The 20,766-nt window shown below is 37.4% G+C and overlaps 3 protein-coding genes across 3 annotated transcripts; 2 read left to right on the top strand and 1 right to left on the bottom strand.

Moving 5' to 3' along the window:
* The first annotated feature begins 1,043 nt into the window (after nucleotides 1-1,043).
* On the top strand, nucleotides 1,044-3,465 carry LOC113752605 (clavaminate synthase-like protein At3g21360). The gene is made up of 3 exons (XM_027296707.1): nucleotides 1,044-1,409; nucleotides 2,374-2,627; nucleotides 3,028-3,465. The coding sequence occupies exons 1-3, from the start codon at nucleotides 1,044-1,046 to the stop codon at nucleotides 3,371-3,373; spliced, it is 966 nt and encodes a 321-aa protein (XP_027152508.1). The 3' UTR covers nucleotides 3,374-3,465.
* A 319-nt stretch (nucleotides 3,466-3,784) lies between these two features.
* Nucleotides 3,785-9,487, bottom strand: LOC113751480 (protein decapping 5). The gene is made up of 8 exons (XM_027295507.1): nucleotides 9,089-9,487; nucleotides 7,788-7,888; nucleotides 6,867-6,938; nucleotides 5,849-6,784; nucleotides 5,134-5,196; nucleotides 4,618-4,818; nucleotides 4,403-4,513; nucleotides 3,785-4,326 (listed from the first exon to the last, which is right to left on the bottom strand). Exons 1-8 carry the CDS (start codon nucleotides 9,258-9,260, stop codon nucleotides 4,174-4,176), a joined length of 1,809 nt encoding a protein of 602 aa, XP_027151308.1. The 5' UTR covers nucleotides 9,261-9,487; the 3' UTR covers nucleotides 3,785-4,173.
* A 1,667-nt stretch (nucleotides 9,488-11,154) lies between these two features.
* LOC113752882 (protein CROWDED NUCLEI 2-like) lies at nucleotides 11,155-19,461 on the top strand. Its single transcript, XM_027296921.1, has 8 exons — nucleotides 11,155-11,769; nucleotides 12,504-12,713; nucleotides 13,547-13,800; nucleotides 13,902-14,172; nucleotides 14,329-14,412; nucleotides 15,273-17,290; nucleotides 18,576-18,795; nucleotides 18,879-19,461. The coding sequence occupies exons 1-8, from the start codon at nucleotides 11,431-11,433 to the stop codon at nucleotides 19,104-19,106; spliced, it is 3,624 nt and encodes a 1,207-aa protein (XP_027152722.1). The 5' UTR covers nucleotides 11,155-11,430; the 3' UTR covers nucleotides 19,107-19,461.
* Nucleotides 19,462-20,766: the final 1,305 nt, after the last annotated feature.

Consider the following 20,766-nt stretch of genomic DNA (forward strand, 5'->3'; position numbering starts at 1 on the left):
CATGACCCACGCTGCATATCGGCTTTGTGATTTCTTGAAGCCATCGCATTGAGTGCATGACGTTTAACAAACTCGTTCTAGTTTTCAAGATTTTGTGGACAAAGTCTTGAATTCTGTCTTTAACCAAATTAATTTCTCTCTATTTTTTTTGGGCATGACTTCAAAGTCTGACATAATCTAAAAGAACATCTTTTTTATTTTTTTTTTTGGGCACCATATGGCATGCATGTGATGAGTCCAAATTCTTGCAGTTAAGAAACTTATCCAGCCCTCTTAAATTTTTTAAGATCATACGAGTTCGAGCTTTTGACTGTTGCGTCAAAACCTCCCCTTAGTTAATAGTTAGTAGCCAATATACACGGATTGAGAGCAATACATGATTTTCTGAATTTTTCAAAGGTGAAATTAGTTAATTTATTAGTCAATTCTGCATTCATTTTTCCCGTAACCAATTAGGATCTAACAATTTAGATAACTTAAATTTTTTCATCAGAATGCGACATAAACTTTTGTAGGAAAGTGATTTTAACCTTTCCGATTGGTTAACTTTATAGCTGGTGAGATTAGAACGGCAATTTAGGTGGAGTCATTAAAAACGTAGCAAGTGTTTACAAAACTTTGCTTTGGATTTATACTTCTCTTTGTAAGCTCAAATTCAACTAAGGACTTTCACAATGTATATGTAGTACTAGAAAAAAATACATAGTACTAATAACAACAACTAAACAACAGAAAATTTGCATTACTTGTCAATGTAGAAAGGCAAAGCCAGCCAATAAAATTAACCCGCATAAAAGTTCAAGGAGATGAATTCAACTAGGAAAGTTAGTAAAATAAAAAACTATCATGAACCCACTAAACGACATATGAGAATCTAAATTATGCCGATATGGATGTTACTTTCTTCTGATTCCTTAGTACGTTGCAATCAAAAGACCACCCCCTGGCTACCTATATATAGTGTATGCCACTTCAATCCTCTCTAAAACACTTCAATCTAAACACAAACAGTAAATCCAGCCTTTCTTCATTTATTTCATGAGATGGAGTTCACTAGCCAAGAGTTCGTGGTGGGAAAATGCCAGGGTGAAAAATTGGTACATGGTGAAACCATGCCGCTAGTGTTACTGCCCCGAGAGGGAAGCAAAAATGGTTTCGAATCATTAGTAGAGGGTTTGAAGAAAAACAAAGAGTGGTTTGAGCAATTGATCATCAAGAATAGCGCTGTTCTTCTGAGAGGATTTGATGTGAAGAATGCTGAAGAGTTCAATGAGGTTGTGGAGCTTTTTGGTTGGGAGGACATGAGGTATGTTGGACCAGCTCCAAGGACGCATGTTTACAAAAGGATATGGACAGCCAATGAGGGACCCTTGTCGGAGTTTATATATTATCATCATGAGATGGTTCTGGTAAGAGTTGGAAACATTTGGCATTAATTTACTTCGACATCTGTTTTCTGCTTGAAGGGTCTTTTTCTTGTTAAACTGATTCTAAAGTTGTAGCGGATTGAAATTGATGGATCGTATATTTACTACAGGGTTCATTATAGTTGATGAAAATGAAGAAACTTTCTAATGAAACTCATTGGTAAATTCATGGAAACTCAACTAAGAGCTTTCTTGTAATCTACCAAATGTTATATTCAAAATGCCATGGAACCAAGAACGCCACCCTTGACTAGGGCGTAGGTAAAACAGGTCAAAATTAATGTTTGGTTTTGGAGCTCAAACCCAGTGAAAAGGCTTCAGGAGGCAAAGCAAAAATTTCCTTCTTCATCGTCTCATTCTCATCTCAACTGCATAATTGCACAGTAATTAATTGATAAAACATTTTTGAAAAAAAGGTCAATAACCCTTTATAGTTAATTGATTTTGGACTTCATGGTGCCATGCTACGGCAGCATACTCGATCATCAGCCAAAAGAAGTCAATGACAACCTTTGTCAAGTCTCTTAGGTCTTGAATCTTGATCTGATTAATTACACATAGAAAAAACAGATACTCCCAGTGCACAACTGTAGTTAAAAGTCTTACAGTCATTACTTACCTAAACCTGTATTAGAATGCGCTAATTATCCAATGAGAAACTGCTGATGCACCCTATCTTTGGAAATTTCTACGCCCACTTACATCATTGACATTTGCTTCTTCTTTTTTTTCCGTTCATTGCCATTTCATCCACGAGTAACATTAATTCTATTTAATTGATTATTCACTGAAATGATCAAATACATATTAATTCACCCACTTGCAACCTATACTTTTTATTACGTCATAATCACAAAGAGCCGACTCCGTGCACAAAATCTAGTTGAACTAATATTAGTAAAAATAAAAAAAAATAGTAACATTTTTTTCTTCCATGATAGACCAGATTAAGGAAAGCCCCAGTAAGGTCATTCTGTTTTGTGAAATTCCTCCACCTGAAGGTGGACAGACACCCTTCGTGCCAAGTTTCCGAGTGACTGAAAGGATGCTAGAGGAGTTCCCGGAGATGGTAGAAGAAATTGAGAAGAAAGGATTAAAATACACTTTCACAGCTCTTAGCAAGAATGATACGTCTTCCATGAGAGGTAGAGGTTGGGAGGACGCTTTTGGAACATCAGACCGTGCAGAAGCTGAAAAGAGGTACTAACAAAGACCCTCTTTCTGATTCAAAACAAATTACCTGTACATTTTCTTATTTTCAACAATTGCTCAATGGTTCATTGAAAGTGAAAGACTTTGTCAATTAGAACTTATGGAAAATAGCGTAGCAATTGATGTGCTTCTATAATTACAATAATATGCACAAGTATAGGATAGGCCGATGAATTTTTGTCAATAATATGGCTCTTGGTGAAAAGTTTATTTTTGTTTTGTGTCTCAGTTAATATATCGTTAATTATATCCCCCATCAGGGACAGGCTATTACTACTTCAGAAGTATGACCATTAAAAAGAGTAATAGTAGTTAGGTAATATGTGGCTATCACATACCTATCAGTTTAAAGAATTGCTAGTTAGTTGCATCATCAAATTGATTATAGGACCAAGTTGCTGGGAATGGACGTTGAATGGCTTCCAAATGGCGGGGTCAAGACACTCTTGGGTCCTAGACCACTGACTAGGGTATTTGAGGGAAGGAAAGAGAGAAGGATGTGGTTCAACACCATGGTTGGGATGTATGGGAAGGAGCATAGCTCGGCAATGATGGCAGATGGAACCGAGATACCAGAAAATGTGGTGAAGAGATGTGAAGAGATCATTGAAGAAGAAAGCATTCAATTCAAGTGGGAAAAAGGGGACATTCTTTTCTTGGATAACATGGCTACTCTTCATGGCAGAAGGCCTTCCCTATCTCCCAGAAGAGTCCTGGTTACCATATGCAAGTAGATTCCATTCTCTTTGGTGATATTCCCGGGAAGAGCATATCCTGTTGGTGAAATGTTACTTTGTTGAATAAGGAATCTTTGTATCACACCACAGCTTGTTGAATAAGGAATCTTCGTATCACACCACAGTATGAATCAGGAATCTTTGTTTAACACCATTTAATAATTCTTTTTTTTTTATGCGTAAGTGAAAGATTTTGAACCCAATGTTTCCTACCTTCAATCCCTCCAACCATACCATCCAACCCAACCCTCCCCGCCTAGGTTCTGAAGCTATGACAGTTCTTACCAAAATAATGTAGGTTATGAAGTTTCCTGACCAAACCGCAATCTATATAGACCATATCCATGCTTCAAGCATATATAACATTTCAAGGGATAACTGGAGGGAAAGAAGAAACAAAGCTAGAAAAATTCAAATCCAAGAAAGCGTTTTCAAAAAGCTTGTAAACAACTAATACAAACATATCTTCCCATAAGCTTAAATATTTATCTTCATAAACAATCTCAGCCTATCGAAATTCTGACCCAGTTGAACATACGGTTTCACTGCTAATAAACCATTCAAGCCTGTACTCAGTGACTAATCCACTCGATTGCTAAAAAACTTACATTCAGAAAATGTGGATGAGAAGTCAATGAGTTGGTGAATGGGGTAAAACCAATGGGACATTGTGTCCTACATTTATTTATAAAGACCCAGATAACAAGCACAACATGTTAATCATAGAACTACATCACTTCCAGTGCACTATATGGCTTCAGCTTCTATTGCGACTCTGGAAAAGTACAAAACGCACCCTAGAATGGGCGATTTGATGCACCTCGACCACGGCCCCTGGGAACATAGCCATAATTATACCCCCGTCCATAGTAAGAACCTCGAGACCTACCACCACGAAATGGGCCACGACCTCCTCGTCCACCCCGGTACCTTGAAAAATCTCCAAATGTCTGCATCCAGAGAGATATTACCTTACAAGACAAGTAACATTGAACCCAGGGAAACCACTAACAAAATGAATTATACCTCTGCATCTATCTTCATCTGCTCTGAGAACCTAGGCCTTCCATGGTTTGAATCATTGTCAACAGCGTTGGAAGAGAGGGAGTCAAAAAAGTCATCCTTCTTGTAGACAGGCTGGCAACACATAAAAATAAGTTTGGACATTAATTATGAATTTGCCCTCTCACACTCATAAAAATTCTGTGCAGGTCAGATGTCCCAAAGAACACAAGAATCACCTTCACATCAATTTTTGGCAACTCCTCGTCAAATTCATCTTGATAATCATCTTCATCACTACCATTCCCGTCCCCATCTTTCTCCTTCAGTTGTGCTTTATTACTTTTGCCAAGATGACCCCATACTTCATCCTTGTTGAACTTTTCATTCATGGCCTCAAAATCAAAATCTTCTGCAAATTTTGTCACTGGGCGCGCAATCTGCAAAACAAATTTGAGCTACAGTTAATTTAAGACACCAAATTTAAATCACATTTTGCAGGAGAAAAAATTTTAAGCCCATTAAATCAAACTATAGTCCCAACGGATACAAGGCTAACAAATTTGAGACCAAAAATATCCTCAATGTCTCTTAACACACACACACACACACACACGAGAGCAAAGGGACTATGAAGCATCATTACGAAAAATTTGCTTTGGCATTAAACTGTAAACAAGTGACTCAGAAAGTGTTATGGCCGTAAAGCCTGAACAGATATATGAAGATAACTGGCAAAATCAAGAGATCAGTACCCCAGTTCCCCTTCCTCCACGGCCTCTATAATTGTGACGCATCTGAAAAGGTGCTCCATTTGGCTACCAGGAAAAAAGTAGACAAAAGATCAAGTTAATATCCAATGGTACATTAAACCAGAACATAAATTTCAACAAACACAAATAAAGAAACGAACAAAATATTATTAGCAAAGCATGTACTTTGGTTCTTGGTTTTCCACAAGAGGACACAAGGACAATTAAGCAAAAACAAGATGGAGAAAAAAGGAAGATACTGCAAAATGTTAACAAATCAAGGGACATAGGAAAATTTTACTCCCAACATGATTTCATGCTTAAATATTTAAAAGCGTTGCTTAACCACTGCATGGACAAAGTAACAAAGGTCTCTTGGGTCATAGACCAAAAGGTGATGTTAACCAATGAAGAAAACATCACAAACATTCAGAATATGAGTCTAAATTTCACCATGCATCCAAGTAATATATCAAGAATAAATTCATTCAGTACGACCTGGAATGCATTTCATAAGGTTTCCCTTCAACACAATGTTGGTCTAGGATGTTTTCAGTTTCATCAAGTAGCCACAAATGCCTTTTTATAAATATAGTAATAAATACATGTATGTCCTGTCTTTGTGTTCAAAGTCTAAATGCAAGTAACCTTATGGAAGTGGAGCACGAAAGTAAGATATATGAAACAGAAAACCATATTCAAAATGAATTAAAAGTACCTTATGGGAACGAGCAGGTGGTGGCAATGGCAAAATAGGTGGCTGAGCTTCTGTTGAAACAGGAGCTGGAGGTTCTGATGGTGTCGTCATTGATACTTGAACCACTTCCACATCCTTTTGCATTGTTTGTGATGATTGATTTAGGGAAACTGAAGCTGGTCCAGTCAGTAGCAGCTGCCCTGGAGTTATTAGTGAAGGTGTAGGCGTTTCCACTAAAATTGAGGTAGATGTACCAGCTACTGTAGTAACAGGTTGGGATATACTCTGGTGTTGCAAAACTGTACCAGAAACTGCACTAGATTTGCTGGGGCCCGAAGGCACGACAGAACTTAAATCTGGACTTGAAGTTGTCAAATGAGACAATGAGGGCAAGCTAGCACCTGCTGTTGTGGGAATACGAGAAACAGAAGCCTTATTCAAGACCAAGCTCGATTGCTCAGACCCTAGTGTTGGAGGCTGCATAGGAGGGACACTCAAAGGCAAAGTTGAAGCAGGTAGAGATGAAGAGGAACTTAGGGAACTACTACTGGTGGGAGCCACAGAAGGATATTCTGGCAAATTTGAACCAGGCAAGCTTGGAGCTGCGGTCGGCAGAGATGTATTAAAACCAGAATACTGCATCTGCTGCATGGATGGAGGCATTGAAAGACCAGGAGGTGGTCGAAGTAAGGATTGCTGATGCATTTGCGGTAGTCCATTAGGCGCCCCATAATATCCTTGCCAATACATCGGCATGGCAAGGCCACTACCATTTGCATTTGGAGGTGAAGGCCCCCAAGAGCTCAAATTCCCACCGGGTTGATACAAAGGCAGACCACCTTGGAAAGTTGAGCCAGGGTGTCCCAACTGAGCAGAATGTGATCCAAGATCTGGTAAAGAAGCAGTAACAGCTGTAGGCAAGGCTGTTGATGTGGTAGCTGAAAGAGGATAATGAGACTGCAAGGACAGTTAAAATAATTAGAAGTGAATGAGCAAGCTGTTGAACACACAACAATGGACAAAATTCTATTTTACTTGCCTGAATAATTGCAGGATCACTATTTATGGGTGGGGTAGTTTGTACAGGTGGGGATGATTTAACTTGCAAATCCTGCGAAAAGGAAGTGGACAAAAGTTATATATCAGAACCAGAAAAAGAGGAAAAAAAATTCAGATTGACTCGACCACATCTCCAGCAACCCTTCCCCCAAACAAGCAGAGGCCCTCATGTCCCTGCTGTTGTTTTTTTCTTTTTTACAAGATTCCCGTCACTCAGGGGCTGAACGGAAGGGACAAAGCATGAAGAAATGACCTACTTTTTCCTATATACGACTGGCCAAAGTGGATTGTCTTTCATGGTGTCTTAATAAGATAATCGAATAAAGAATGATCGCTCGAACTTGATCAACCCATAGGAACATTTGCTCCACTTGTTTTCTACAGGTCATTAACCAGAAATTACAATCCTTCTTTCTCACCCTTACTGAGACCACAAGCTACCATAACCACAAAAGAAACAACTTGGCAAAATTCATTGCCATATCTGGAAAAAAGAAATTCATTTTTCCATGTTTGGAAGCAAAAATTTATTGTTTAGATGAACTCCTTTCACATGATCAGGTTGATTTTAATCAGGACGAGACCAATAAATTCATGTGGCCAGTAGAACAATAAGGAAACAGACTCCACAGTGTAAGAATTTCTTCAAGTCTCATAAGTAATATCTAGAAATAACCTGTAATTTACGAGACACTAGCTTCATCACCACACATTAAACTAAATCAAACCTCAGAATAAGGTCCTGTAGTTCAATTTTTAGAAATGAAAGTAGTTTACTAGCGATTAAAAAGTCAGGAAATCTATGCACCAGAAAAAAAGAAATAACAAACAAGCAGAATTAGCAAAAAGGGCACGATTCTACATGAATATGATTCATCACATCAAGCAATAACCGTAATACCTTAATATCACTTCCTCGAAAGAGAATGTATTCATAAATCTTATCGCCAGGAGGGACTTGAGCACCATCTTTTTTCCGTCCTTCTGTTCCAAATGATCTCACTGCATACACCGATGATGTCAGATTAGTTTGCATGCATAGCTTGATCAACTCCAAACAGTCAAATTGGGATAAGGGTGGCATTTGGCTAAGTGCATTTGGCTAAGTGATTCAAATACTCAAAGTCATCAAATGAATAACTGAAAAAGTAAATATATATATAGAAGTTTGGGACCACTCCCGGAGTACTTTTCAAAATAGAGACATACATTGCCCACTCAATCTATAGACGCAACCACATACATCACTAGACAAGTTACTACTTCAGATATAGATGTTCTCGCATATAAAATACACTGTGTAGCTGTTAATGGTAGCAATATTAAATTCATCAACTGAAATTCCAAGTGGAATAGTTTAAATTTATTTTAGATGCAGGTCATCCAAATTGAAGCAATAGAATCTACAACGTATGAGTAGGGCCTGAATCATTTATGCATCCCAAAAAGATGAAGCTATTTAGCACATTTCTACAATCAAAGAACCAGATAAATTTTATAGTTTGAAAGTCATATCAAAATCATTTATCGACGTTGTTCAATTCAACTGCAGGCTGTCTTTCTGGCCTTTGAGATATCTAAAACCAAATCCTTTCCCTCCAATATTTTGAAAAGAGACAAAATTTATAATTTACATTCATTTGGTACACGTTCAACATACAAACTAATCAAATTTCAATGCACAGCAGCAACGAAAACAATCATCTTAGACACCAAAACCAACCATTAAAAAATCAAAAATCAAATTAAACCAAATGCCAGCCACACCGTTATACAAAAAAACATATTGCATTTACACTCGTATCACTCTCACTCTCCAAAAAAATCAATTATAAATAAAGTAGTGCCTAAAAGGCTTAAAAATCACAAACTTTTCAATATACAAAACCATAAAAATACAAGCTATTACATGAACAATTACTCTATTTCAATAGCATCTGCCTAATCCACTGACTCTCATCTATGCATTTATAAAAACAAACGAAAAAAAAATAAAGCATCATCCTTTAGCGAGCACAGAATTTTAATTTGACAGAGACTGCCGCTTTTGTCAGATTAAAACCACAAAAATCAAGAAATCAAAATTAAATCAGAAATCTCTCAAATTAATCAACAATCACCAACAAAAATTATCCAAAACCACAAAAAACAAAAACGAAGGTACAAAAGTTTCGAGGCAAAAAAAAAAAGAGGAATTTATACCGTTGCGAAGGCCGATGCTGGACTCGTCGGTATTAATGTTATACAACATGCCTTCGTATCTGATCTCGCTCTTCGAAGTCAAACTTATCAAACTTCCGATGTACGAATCCGCCGTCGCGCTGCTACTAGATCTACTCGCCGATGCCGATGAACTCTCCGCCGCCGCCGCCATACCCACCACTCTTCTACTGTACCTTTGATATATCTAATTACTCAATTTCAAGACAGAGGAGCTATTTCTAATCTCTATACATACACATACATATATGATATATATCTATATATACATATACATGTATCATGTATGCATATATAATTTCTCTTTTTTTTAATTCCCCTTCTGCTAGTGAACTCTGTGAGTTGACTCCTTTAAGATAAGAAGAGGTGCAGGTGCACGGCCTCGGGTGGGGATAATGTAGGGTTTCGATTTTTTTTGGTAAATTTGATATTCTGCCAGTGATTATAATAGTATTGTAATATGTACCTTTTTCAGGGCCTTTGTAAGTCGTGAGTTGTGGAGTTTTATTTACTTCTTTGTTTTTTCGTCTCCTTTTTCATGTCTCCGCTTACACTAAAAAAAAAAGGTCTTCAAAAACAAATGTATTTGAATTGTGACAATAGCTAAGTCAAAAAATTCTCTGTGCCACCGTGTGAATTGAAGGAATGAAGGGAAAGGATAGGAAATGATACTAATGGGAAGGAAATGAAAGGAGAGTAGAAAAAAGTAATTTTCATTATCTTGTTTGAATTAGATACGGAAGGAAAATAAATGAAATAATTTGTTTGGATTGGAGAAGGAAATGAAATAAAAGGAAAAGATTAAGTGTTAATTTGTTAGAAAATATAGGAAAAATGATTTTTTTAAAAATTTTTAAATTAATTTATCCGTTTACATCCAACTCCCTTTCCCACTCTATAACTTTCCTTTTTCTTTTCAAAAATCAATCCGAATAATAAAACCCAAATCCCTCCAATTTTTTCCCTTCCATTTTCGTCTAATTCCCTCAATCCAAATGGTGCATCTTCATCTCTATTTTGGATATAGTTTTGCATAAAATAATACTGAAACTACCTTTTTGATATTATCTTCATCTCTATTTTGGGTACACTTTTGCATAAAAATAATACTGAAATCACCTTTCGATCTATGCTTGAAAATTAGGAAAAACCTTATCGTTCTTTTCAATTGTTATTTTTTGAAACTTTTGTGGAAAAATATTCTGTAACAATTTGATATATATAAGGTAAAATGGTAATTGACAAAATATTTTCACAAAAACGTACAATTTTTTTAAGAAATTGACAATGTACGTAAGGTAAAATGGAAATTAAAAAATTTTCACAAAAATATATAAATTTTTTAAGAAAAATGACAATCTAAACAAAACGGATTATCTGTGTTCAAATTCATATGTAATACTAGTACCAATTATCAAGGATAATTATTATGTCATGATAAAGAAGATCAAAAGTTGAAATTCATCATATGAGTTGATACTTATACTAGTAGAAGTTGTGGTAATTTATCAAAAAATACTTTCATAGTGGAGTTTTTAATAAAAAGTACTTATTAATTGCTTGAGTGATTTTAAATATATTGTTTAGAAATATAGTTCAATAAGTTTTTATTCTATTGAACAATGTGTAATTTGAAAATTTTTAAAAATATTCTCTTTATTTGATTCATAATTTAGAAAAAATGATAAAATTTGATATTTTATTTTTAAATCATAAAAACTACATTTTAAGTATCAAATTTGAATTTTTGTTAAAAGTACTTTTGACATCAAAAAGCTCTACTTGTAATTTTATGAAATAATATTTACCAAACATTTTAAAAATACTTTTAACTCTTAAAATTGCTTTTTTATCTGCCACCCAAACGGGCTAAACAACCACCTCCTACCCAAATTGCACTAGTGTTCCCAAGGACTTGCGGTTCAGTTTAAATGCATAGTCTCTTATGCCCCTCACACACCAGAAATAATAGAAATGACTCCTTGCACCAAGAAGGTCAAGGTCGTAATTTCATCTCTGAAGTTTTCTCCCAACTCCCAATTCCCAGCCAATGATTGAACATTCCACTCTTTCCAGGCTCTCCCTCCCTTCAAACTGACACGCACAACGCACACTAACAAGTCTCCGTAACGATTACGCCCACTTTCTCCCCTTTTTTCTTTTAATTTCTTTCATCTAACCCACAAAAATTACATATTTCGTTCACCTGAAGCGGGAATTCCATCAATAAAGCAGAAGGGTTTCCTCTTCGCCATTAGGGTTCCGTTTGATTTCCTGGCATAAGAAAATTTGAAATTCCGATAAAGAATAGAATTTTCCGGTAAATGTTTACTCCTCAGAAGAATCCGTGGCCGGCGTTATCAATAACGCCTCGGAGCGAGGCCTTGGGGTCCGCGAGGAGCGGTGGGGGTCCAAGGACGACGGCATCAAACCCTAGAAATTTGGGGAAGGGCAAGGCGGTGATGTATATTGACGGTCCGGCGGAGCCGCCTCCGCCACCGCCGCTGGGTCTGCTGAGTGACAATGGGGGCCGGGAGGTGGGTGAGTTGGAGAATATGGATGATTGGAGGAGGTTTAGGGAAGTAGGGTTGTTGGATGAGGCTACAATGGGGAGGCGTGATAAGGAAGCTTTGCTTGAGAAAATTGCCAGGCTTGAACGTGAGGTAAATTACTGGAGTAAATTCTTTTATTTTCTGTTAATTTGGATCTTCTTGGGATATCTGTAAAGTTAGTTCATGAATATTATTCATATTCGTTTAGATTTATTAAAATTTATAACCACTTTATGCTTTTGTGTAAAATGATATAAAATTCTAATACTTTTAATCTATTTGTTTTGGCGGGATTTTTCTTTGACATATGAGAAATTTAAAGTGAAGGCGTATATTTTTTCTTTATGAGTTGCAATGTAAAAGTTTTTAACTTTCATTAAATTCCAGACAAGTAAAAGAATTAAGTCTTTTCTTTGAAGTGGTATAGCATGTTGAAATGGAGCACTCAAGCTACAATTAAAGCATATCTCTTCACGTTTTTTATCAGGATGTAGAGGGTCATTAGATAAGGATAAACAAGCAGGATATGTCTTTAAAATGACTTTATGGATTAGTATAAGAAAGATATTATTTTTTGGATTAGCCCTTTAGTCTGCGAGGCAAGTGTTAGGCTTTAAATATATCCCTGTTTTATATTAGGTATGTGTTGGATTTCTTGTTCTTTTTAGCCTCTAAACGAGGCTTCTCTTGTTTCCCCAAAACCCTATTCTTTGATCATGCATGAAAGTACTTTTCCTTATCTCCAGGTCATTTGACCAAGATATTTGATTGTTCAGCTCATTGATTATCGTGTGAAAGTATACTTCACCGTGTTGACCCCCATATTTGATTGTCCTTTTCTACAGCTGCTTGACTATCAACACTATATGGGACTACTTTTGATTGAGAAAAAGGAATGGACCTCAAAGTTTGAAGAACTTAGAGAATCTATTGCAGAAGGCCAGGAACTACTCAAACGTGAGCAGGCATCTCATTCAATTGCTCTAGCTGAAGTGGAGAAACGGGAGGAAAATCTGAGAAAAGCATTAAATGTTGAGAGGCAATGTGTGGCTGATGTAAGGATTTCTTGCTTTTTGGCAGTAATATTTTGGCAACAAACTTTTGTACCACGTTCTTGCCTTTTGGCAATAATTATCGAAATGATTAAACTTCTTGACTTGTTTTTGATTATTTTGACATGTATCACGTCATTTAGCCAATTATGTATGGGATATAATTAAACTCTTTGCTTCCTTTTTTATATGTACTCCCTCCATCCCAGAATTTGTGTCGCGCTTCGAAACTTGTAATTTTTATCAACAGTGCAAGACTTTTAAATGATTTGTGTTTAAGTTCCGGCAATACCCCTTGACTTTCAATGTTTCCATACGTGATTGAATGATAAAGGGGTCATAAGTTGTGATAAGACATGTGGAACCCAAAAGAATAAAAAGTCTCCACACTACTTTAGAGGAAAGTGTCATGCACGATTGTTGTTTGCATTTCATGTGAGAATCATGATCTATCAAGTGCAGTGTTGGTACTTGGGAAGTGCATAATTGGGCCCACTAAAAGATAAGAAAAGGCTGTCACATTGAAGGGTATGGAGCGGAAATGTGTGAGAGTTTTCATTGCCAATTTTAGTAAGTGACAATCATTTTGGGACGGATAAAAAAGGAAAGTATGACACTATCAATGGGACGGAGGGAGTATTTTATATGAATGTTAATTGCTTATTGGAATGGCAATGAAGGTCAACTATGGTGAAAGTCTTCCACTAAATATCAAGAATGAAAAGTCTTTAAACAGTCTAGGGTTGTGCTTCAATGAACTTGCAAGTGAATTTGGTTCCGCCCACTTCTTTGTCCTGTTTTTTCTCTAACATGTACCTTGAAACTTCCTAATGCAGCTTGAGAAGGCTTTACGTGAAACACGTGTAGAGTGTGAACAGGTCAAGCTTACTTCTGAGACTAAGTTGGCCGATGCTAAGGCTTTGGTATCTGGAGCACAGGATAGCTCGTTTGAAGTCCAAGAGAAGTTGAGTGCTGCCGATGCAAAGCTTGCTGAGGCAAGTAGAAAGACTTTGGAGCTGGATTGGAAATTACTGGAGATTGAAGCTCGTGAAAGTGTGCTTAGGAGAGAACGCATGTCTTTAAAGGCAGAGTATGCTCATTTATCTATGATTGTATTCGTATACTTATGAAGTTTTTTGTACCACTATTTTACGAGGTGTGTATCTTTTTGCTTTTGTACTGTTGCCTCAGGCAGGAAGCACATGAAGCTTCATTTTCCAAGCATAGGGAAGATATAAGGGAGTGGGAAAAGAAATTGCAAGAAGGGGAAGAGAAATTGTGCGAGGCTCGGAGAATTATTAATGAAAGAGAAGAAAAGGCGAATGGAATGGACAAGGTTCTAAAGCAGAGTGAAAAGATGCTTGAAGAAAAAATGGAGAAGATTAATTTAGCTAATTTGGTTCTGAAGGAGAAAGAACATGATATAGAAGTTAGGCTGGAAAGCTTAGCTGTGAAGGAGGAGGTGAATTTTTTATGATGTGTTTATTTACAATATTGATAAAGATATGCAATTTTTTAGTTTTGTATTTAACATATATCTGCAGAATAGAAATTCCATACGGTTATGTGGTTTATTCAAACAGAACATGAATATTAACCTCTGGTTATTTGGCTGCAGAAAGCTGAGTATTTAAGGAGGCAACTAGAGGAAAAAGAGAAGGAGTTGAGTACTTTAACAGAGAAACTTAGTGCCAGAGAAAGAGTGAGTAGCAATGGCTAATTGGTTGACTCGTTGGCATATATTTGTTTTGAGTTTTCTTTTGTTTACTCTTTCTTTGGTCTCTTGGTTTAGGTGTACTGTTAGCTGAAGTGTTATTTTGCTTCCATAGTTTGTCAAATTATGGGCTTTTTTGAAAAATACATCAACGACTTAGAAGCTCTCTGAATGTGGACAGTTAGTAACAATAAATAGGCAAAGTAGGAAAGAATTGCTATATTGAGTGTATTTGCTGCTGGAAATAATTGTTGTGTGGCTGAATTCTTCCTTGTACTATTGTTTAAGATGATATTTTATTTGATAAAGGGCTATGTGGTTAATCACTAATCTTGAAATATATTTTACTGGCTAAAAGAGATCTTGCTTAAGTAAATCATCATGTGAAGATTTACTATTTATTTAAGATTCTTTCACCATAATTTGGAGAAAATGCTGTAATTTAAGATTTACTATTTATTTATCAATTGTACTGCTTATTTGGAAAACTGCTGTGCCTGCAACTCTGGTGGTTGGCCTTACAGAACTTTTGACCCTCAGTTATGCCTGAGAGTATAGCAGTCAATTTACTAGAATTTTTTAAGCAGTTACTCTTTTTTTTTTTTTGGGTTGCCATTTGGTGGATATTCAGCATTCAAAGAATCTAATCCTCCACGAGCTTTATAATTTGTGTAAAACACATCATTTTATTCTTTTTGGTTGGAGTTGAAAATTTTATGTCAAATTTGCACCTTAAGTCATGACAAGTATGATTTCCATTTGAACCAAACACAATCCTTTTAAAGTTTTTGCCAGACGTTTCAGGATTTTCTTGAAAGCAAAGTGACGATCCAAGTTTCTTTTTACAGGTGGAAATTCAGAAGCTTCTTGATGAGCAACGCATTGCTCTGGATCTGAAGAACCAACAGTTCGAGTCTGAATTGGAGGGGAAGAGAAGACTACTTGATGAGGAAATGAGGAAAAAGTCTGATGATTTGGATGAGAAGGAAGCTGAAATCACCCACATGGAGGAAAAGCTGAGGAAAAGGGAGCAAGGATTAGAAAATAAATCAGACAGAGTAAAGGAGAAAGAGAAGGATGTTGAAGCAAAGTTGAAACTTTTGAAAGAGAAGGAGAAAAATATGAAGAAGGAGGAGAAAAATTTGGATTTAGTAAAGGAAGAAATAATTTCTGAGAAGGAAAGTTTGCTAGTTCTTAAAGATGAGCTTAAAAAGATGGAGGTTGAAATTAGTCAAAAGCAACTAGATATTCATGTTGAGAGTGAAAGGCTTAAAGTTATTGATGCCGAGAGGAGAGAGTATGCTCGATTGCAAACAGAGTTGAAAGAAGAAATAGAGAAGTGCAGACTTAAGAAAGAATTGCTTTTGAAAGAGGGGGAGGATCTGAAACAGGATAGAAAGAAATTTGAGGAAGGTTGGGAGGCTTTGGATGAAAAGAGAGCGGCTGTTACTGCTGAATTGCAACAACTCACGGAAGAGAAACAGATGTTTGAGAAGTTGCAGCACTCTGAAGAGGATCGGTTGCGAAATGAAAGGATCGCCAATGAGGACTACATCAGGAGAGAATTAGAGGTTATCAAACTGGAGAAGGAATCGTTTGCTGCTAACATGAGATATGAGGAATCTGTTTTATCTGACAAATATCGAAATGAACGTGACCAATTGCAGCGTGATTTTGAGGCTCAGAGAATGAATCTTGAGACTGATATGCTGAAAAAGCAGGAGGAAATGGAGAAAAGTCTGCAGGAAAAGCGGAGAGAATTTGAGTTGGAGAGAGAGACAGAACTTAGTAACATCAATTATCAGAAGGAAGAAGTAAAGAAGGAATTAGAATATTTGAGCTCTGAAAGATTTAGCTTTGAGAGGGAAAAACAGGATATTGTCTCGAATAGGGAACAGCTAAAGAAGCAACAGCTTGAAATGCAGAAGGACATTGATGAGCTTGTCATGCTGAGCGAGAAGCTAAAGGATCAGAGGGGAAGATTTGTACAGCAGAGGAGCCAATTTCTTGCATTTGTTGAGAGGCTCAAAAATTGCAAAAGCTGTGGTGATTCTGTTAGAGATTATGTACTTTCTGATTTGGCTGAAATTGAGCATAATGAGGCTTCTGCTCCTCCAATGGAAGATGAACTTTTGGAGAAGGTTTCTTCTTATGGAACAAAAGTTGGAAGATCTCCAACTGAGACTGATTTGAAGTCTTCAGGATCTGGTGGCCGTGTATCTTGGCTCCAAAAGTGCACCTCAAGACTTTTTAACTTGTCCCCTAAAACGATAAAGCATTTGGGACCACAAAATTTGGAGCAAACGGTCTTTGATAGGCCGTTGTTTGTAGATGGAAAAACTGAAGGATCTAGTATGGATTTTATTGCAAAAACTGCTGCACCTAGTACTTTTGAAGGAGCAGATCAATCTCTTGAAGTTGCTGCATCAGGTGATAACCTGAGTAATGTGGAGGGTAGGATACAGCAAGTTACCGAAGATTCCCAGCATACTGAGCGGAGAAGTGGTCAACAGAGACCTGAGAAAAAAACTAGGGGTCGACCTCGTAGAACACATTCTGTGAAGGCAGTTGTAGAAGATGCTGCTGTTATTTTGGGGAACATGCCTAATGGACCTATAATCCATGAGGAGCAACAGAAGAATGCTATCAATGATGAGAGTAGAGCAGAATTAAGCCTTGCTGATAAAACTGCCAGGAAGAGGACACGAGCTCAAAGTTCTATTATGACTGGGGGTGAGCTCGAGGCAGATGGGAGTGAAGGACATTCTGAAAGCGTCACAGCCGGTGGCCGCAGGAAAAGGAGGCAAACTGTTACTCCTTTACAAAACCCAGGGGAGAAGCGTTACAATCTTAGACGGCATAAGACGTAAGTTTGTGTATTTATTGTGTTTAAGTATTATGATATAATTCTCATTTGCATGTCTTCATGGATATTTCTGGTTCTTCTTTTTCTTGTTCTTCCCTTCTGTTCTTTTGGGTGGTGGGAGAGGAATGACAGGTCACAGCGGTTCTCTTTCGTTGATATGTTCCATGTTGTTGAGTGATGAGTTAGCTTTGTAGCTTTCACAGTTTTCAAACTTGTTGAGGCACCAAGTTTGTGTGTGTTTTTTTTGAGGTAAAAGAGATCATTCTATTGTATACCAAAGATACAGAGAGCATTATTTACACAGAGAGTATGGAAACTCAGTAATACAAAGCTATACTAACCACAAAACAATAAGAGGAAAAGTATAAACTGCACAACTAAGACAAATTGGCTGCGATCGAATCCCCACTCCATGCGGGTCAACATAGACTTTACTTCTCTCAATCCCCTTCCAACCAGCCACTATGCATCTCATTTGATTGACTACAGAACTGACCACCTGAATAGGCTGGATAACTCAGGCAGTAACCAAAGGAATATGCAACAGAATGATGTTGACCAGGGTGATTGACAGGTCGAGAAGAAAAGAGTAGTCTCAATATCACCCTTAGTGGACTGCTGTTCCTGTTTTTCAATATCCTCAGAACCTGCTCAGAAGCTACTGGATCTGTTTTTAATCTCACAGATAAATCTGCATAAATGGAGAAGATTGTGTTAATTTGCAATGAACATATAAAATTGCCAAGAGGAAATTATGTTGAGTTCAACTCTTGGCTGCATCTCTCACTTCTCTCTGCTTTTAAGTTTAAATTTGGTTCTGAATTCTGATACTAAATCCCGTGAACAGTGAAACCAGGGTGTAGTAACTGACTGACCAAGTACATTGCTGTGAGTTCCGTGTCCTAAATTTTTGGCAATAAATTACTGATGTTTAAGCAGTTCTTGGTATGATTTGCTATTTGGTAGAAGTCAGAGTCTCTGTGTCTGTGTGTGTGTCTGTGTGTGTGTGTGTGTTGAAGATGTAATAGTTGATTGACTTCAACCTTGCTAGGGCATCTCTCTGTTTGCTTGTGTTCTATTGTGAGGATGGATCAAGAAAATGCTGTTTAATACTTAGTCCTCATCTTTATCTAGAAGGAGAGTTGTTTCAAATGTTTTGATCAATCTGAGCTTAAATTCTGTCCTTGCACAAAACATTTTGTGGTAGTCCCTCCTTATCTGCCCCATCTTTCTAAGTGGCCATCAGGCATGCCTTTGTCTTAAGCTTTCATGCTTGAATGATCAGCGTAGGAACTGCTACAGCTTCACAAGCTTCAGTAGACAGCAGGAAGAGGGTTGAAGCAGCAGAAGGCGGTGGTGATGGAACTTTTGAAGCAGTAAATGCTGAAGTTACTTCTGGACCAGTAGTTGAAATCGCCAGTGACAAGCACAATCCAATTCCCTTAGTGCAGGTTACATCTTACAAACGTGACGAAACTAGGGCTACATCTGATCAAGCTTTTCAGGTAAAAGCGTTATTTCTGTGTCTTCACTTTTACTTTCTTGATCTTAAAAGATGACCCTTTCTATACTTCTTGCTGTACTGCAGTTTAGAAGACCTGGGAGTAACTTGGATGGTGATGCTGATGCAGCAGAAATTGAAGTTGTAGATTTTAGTGAGGTTAATGGTACACGAGAGTATAATGGTGAAGATGAGCATGGGAGCACCTTGTATAGTGATGCTGGAGATGACAACGACGACGATGACGGAGATGACTCCGAGCATCCTGGTGAGACGTCAGTGAGTAGAAAGATCTGGAACTTCTTCACATCCTAATAAATTCCACTTCTGAGGGAGCCTTGGTTGTGTTCGGGTGGAATGTTTCTTTTTTCATTAGTATATCAAAGCCAAAGGAGGTTCATTCTCCAGCAGTGTTGGTCGATTTTGATCATTAGTGCTTTATAGCTTTTAGGTTTAGATCAGGTTGTTAGGTCCGCTGCCATATATTACTGCAGATGGTAGTTTATCCCCCTTTTTCTATTTTTACCAGCTTCTGTGCATTTTCGTGACTCTCATTCATTTGTAGACCCTGAGCAGTTACAAAGAAGTTATTGTCCAATGTAATCTGGGTTCTTGGGCCCGTTTGCAATCGAACTAATATCATAAGACTGTCGTCTTTGTTATGCTGATTTATGAACGTCCTAAGGTGTAAAAGATTCTTGATTTTGTTTTCTTGGCTATTACAAGGAAAATTGAAAAGTTAGAAATCCAAATTAGAATCTAAAATGAGATAGAATGATGGAAGGATACCAATGCTAAAATAGAAAAGAGCCGTGCTAACAGCACTAAGCAATGCCCATTGGTTGATTACAACAATTATTATTTCCATCATAGCCATTTCATTCACCTCCAACTTTGCCTATTTTGGTCTCATACAATGTGAGTGGGAATTGGTATAGAGAACCGGAGCAAGGGAGGGTCTAACCTTCTATCTCCGGCTTTCGATAGCCACGAGCGTGGGTGGTAATTAACACTCCGATTTGGACGGTTTCTGAATAAAGATTTCAAAGCCAGGAAAGAGTTGAATGGTTGATACCCCTTTGTTTTAGACTTGAGCATATTTTGCCATTCAAATTGGGTCGTCTGCTTCAAACTTCAAATACACCTTGGTTTAAGATTTGGACATATTTTACCCTTTAAACTGGTTTATCTGGTTCTCGTCAAAACTTCCTCTATGTCCATATGAGTACTTAAAACATTGAAGAAACCATGCTCGGCATCCCTGGCTTTAAATTCTGATTACCATCCTAAGCAGCACCCTAGCATCGTTGAGAAAATGTTAACAAGGAAGACAATGACTAGTCAGCTTATTTAGGCCTGGCAAGATAATTTAGTGTGGGCTAGGAGCTCATATTCTTAATTGCAGCCGTCCCTCTTTCCATGACTAAAAAGGTGGTCCGAAGGTAGGAAATTAAGAAGCAAAAAATAAAAGAAAGTAGAAAGTAGAAATGGAGACGTGGGGCTCTTTGGGGGGGCGGGGGTGCTGCCTCTCCTGCTGGCGGTGGTCCCTGTCCTATTAACAAATGGTTCCAACCTTCATTGATTACTGTTACAATTATTGTCTACCTCTGGTCCCTCCTTTATCTTTTTCGTACGTATGCATGTCATGGACATAGGTGGAATATTTTGTTGCTTGGGGTTATATGCTTTGGATTGAACATTGGAAGAAAGATGGACTAACCCACTCTTTTTAGTCACCAGCAAGTTGAAATAAAACAGTATGGTTCTATATCAAAAAGAAGTTATTTTTTGAAAATCTACTTTTACTGTTGGACAAGCACACTTGTTTATGTATATGTGTGTGTTTTAGATAACTAGGGGTTGCATGAGACCGTGGCCTCGTTACAAAATATTAGTCCCCTGTTAATGCTATAAAAATTAGATGGAGCCGTGACTACAAACAAAGGTCTTCGGAAATTTGTACATTTGCTCGAGT

The sequence above is a fragment of the Coffea eugenioides genome, chromosome 11 (assembly GCF_003713205.1).
Source record: "Coffea eugenioides isolate CCC68of chromosome 11, Ceug_1.0, whole genome shotgun sequence".
NCBI lineage: Eukaryota > Viridiplantae > Streptophyta > Magnoliopsida > Gentianales > Rubiaceae > Coffea > Coffea eugenioides.

Excerpts from the sequence above, each read along its gene's own strand:
- LOC113752605 (XM_027296707.1), top strand. The coding sequence starts at position 1,044 with ATGGAGTTCACTAGCCAAGAGTTCGTGGTGGGAAAATGCCAGGGTGAA. Across the intron at positions 1,410-2,373 it reads ATCATCATGAGATGGTTCTG|ATTAAGGAAAGCCCCAGTAA; the intron begins GTAAGAGTTGGA and ends ATGATAGACCAG. Across the intron at positions 2,628-3,027 it reads CGTGCAGAAGCTGAAAAGAG|GACCAAGTTGCTGGGAATGG; the intron begins GTACTAACAAAG and ends AATTGATTATAG.
- LOC113751480 (XM_027295507.1), bottom strand. The coding sequence starts at position 9,260 with ATGGCGGCGGCGGCGGAGAGTTCATCGGCATCGGCGAGTAGATCTAGT. Across the intron at positions 5,197-5,848 it reads CACCTGCTCGTTCCCATAAG|CCAAATGGAGCACCTTTTCA; the intron begins GTACTTTTAATT and ends TTTTCCTGGTAG. Across the intron at positions 4,514-4,617 it reads TGCCAAAAATTGATGTGAAG|CCTGTCTACAAGAAGGATGA; the intron begins GTGATTCTTGTG and ends ATGTGTTGCCAG.
- LOC113752882 (XM_027296921.1), top strand. The coding sequence starts at position 11,431 with ATGTTTACTCCTCAGAAGAATCCGTGGCCGGCGTTATCAATAACGCCT. Across the intron at positions 12,714-13,546 it reads AGAGGCAATGTGTGGCTGAT|CTTGAGAAGGCTTTACGTGA; the intron begins GTAAGGATTTCT and ends TTCCTAATGCAG. Across the intron at positions 14,413-15,272 it reads AACTTAGTGCCAGAGAAAGA|GTGGAAATTCAGAAGCTTCT; the intron begins GTGAGTAGCAAT and ends TTCTTTTTACAG.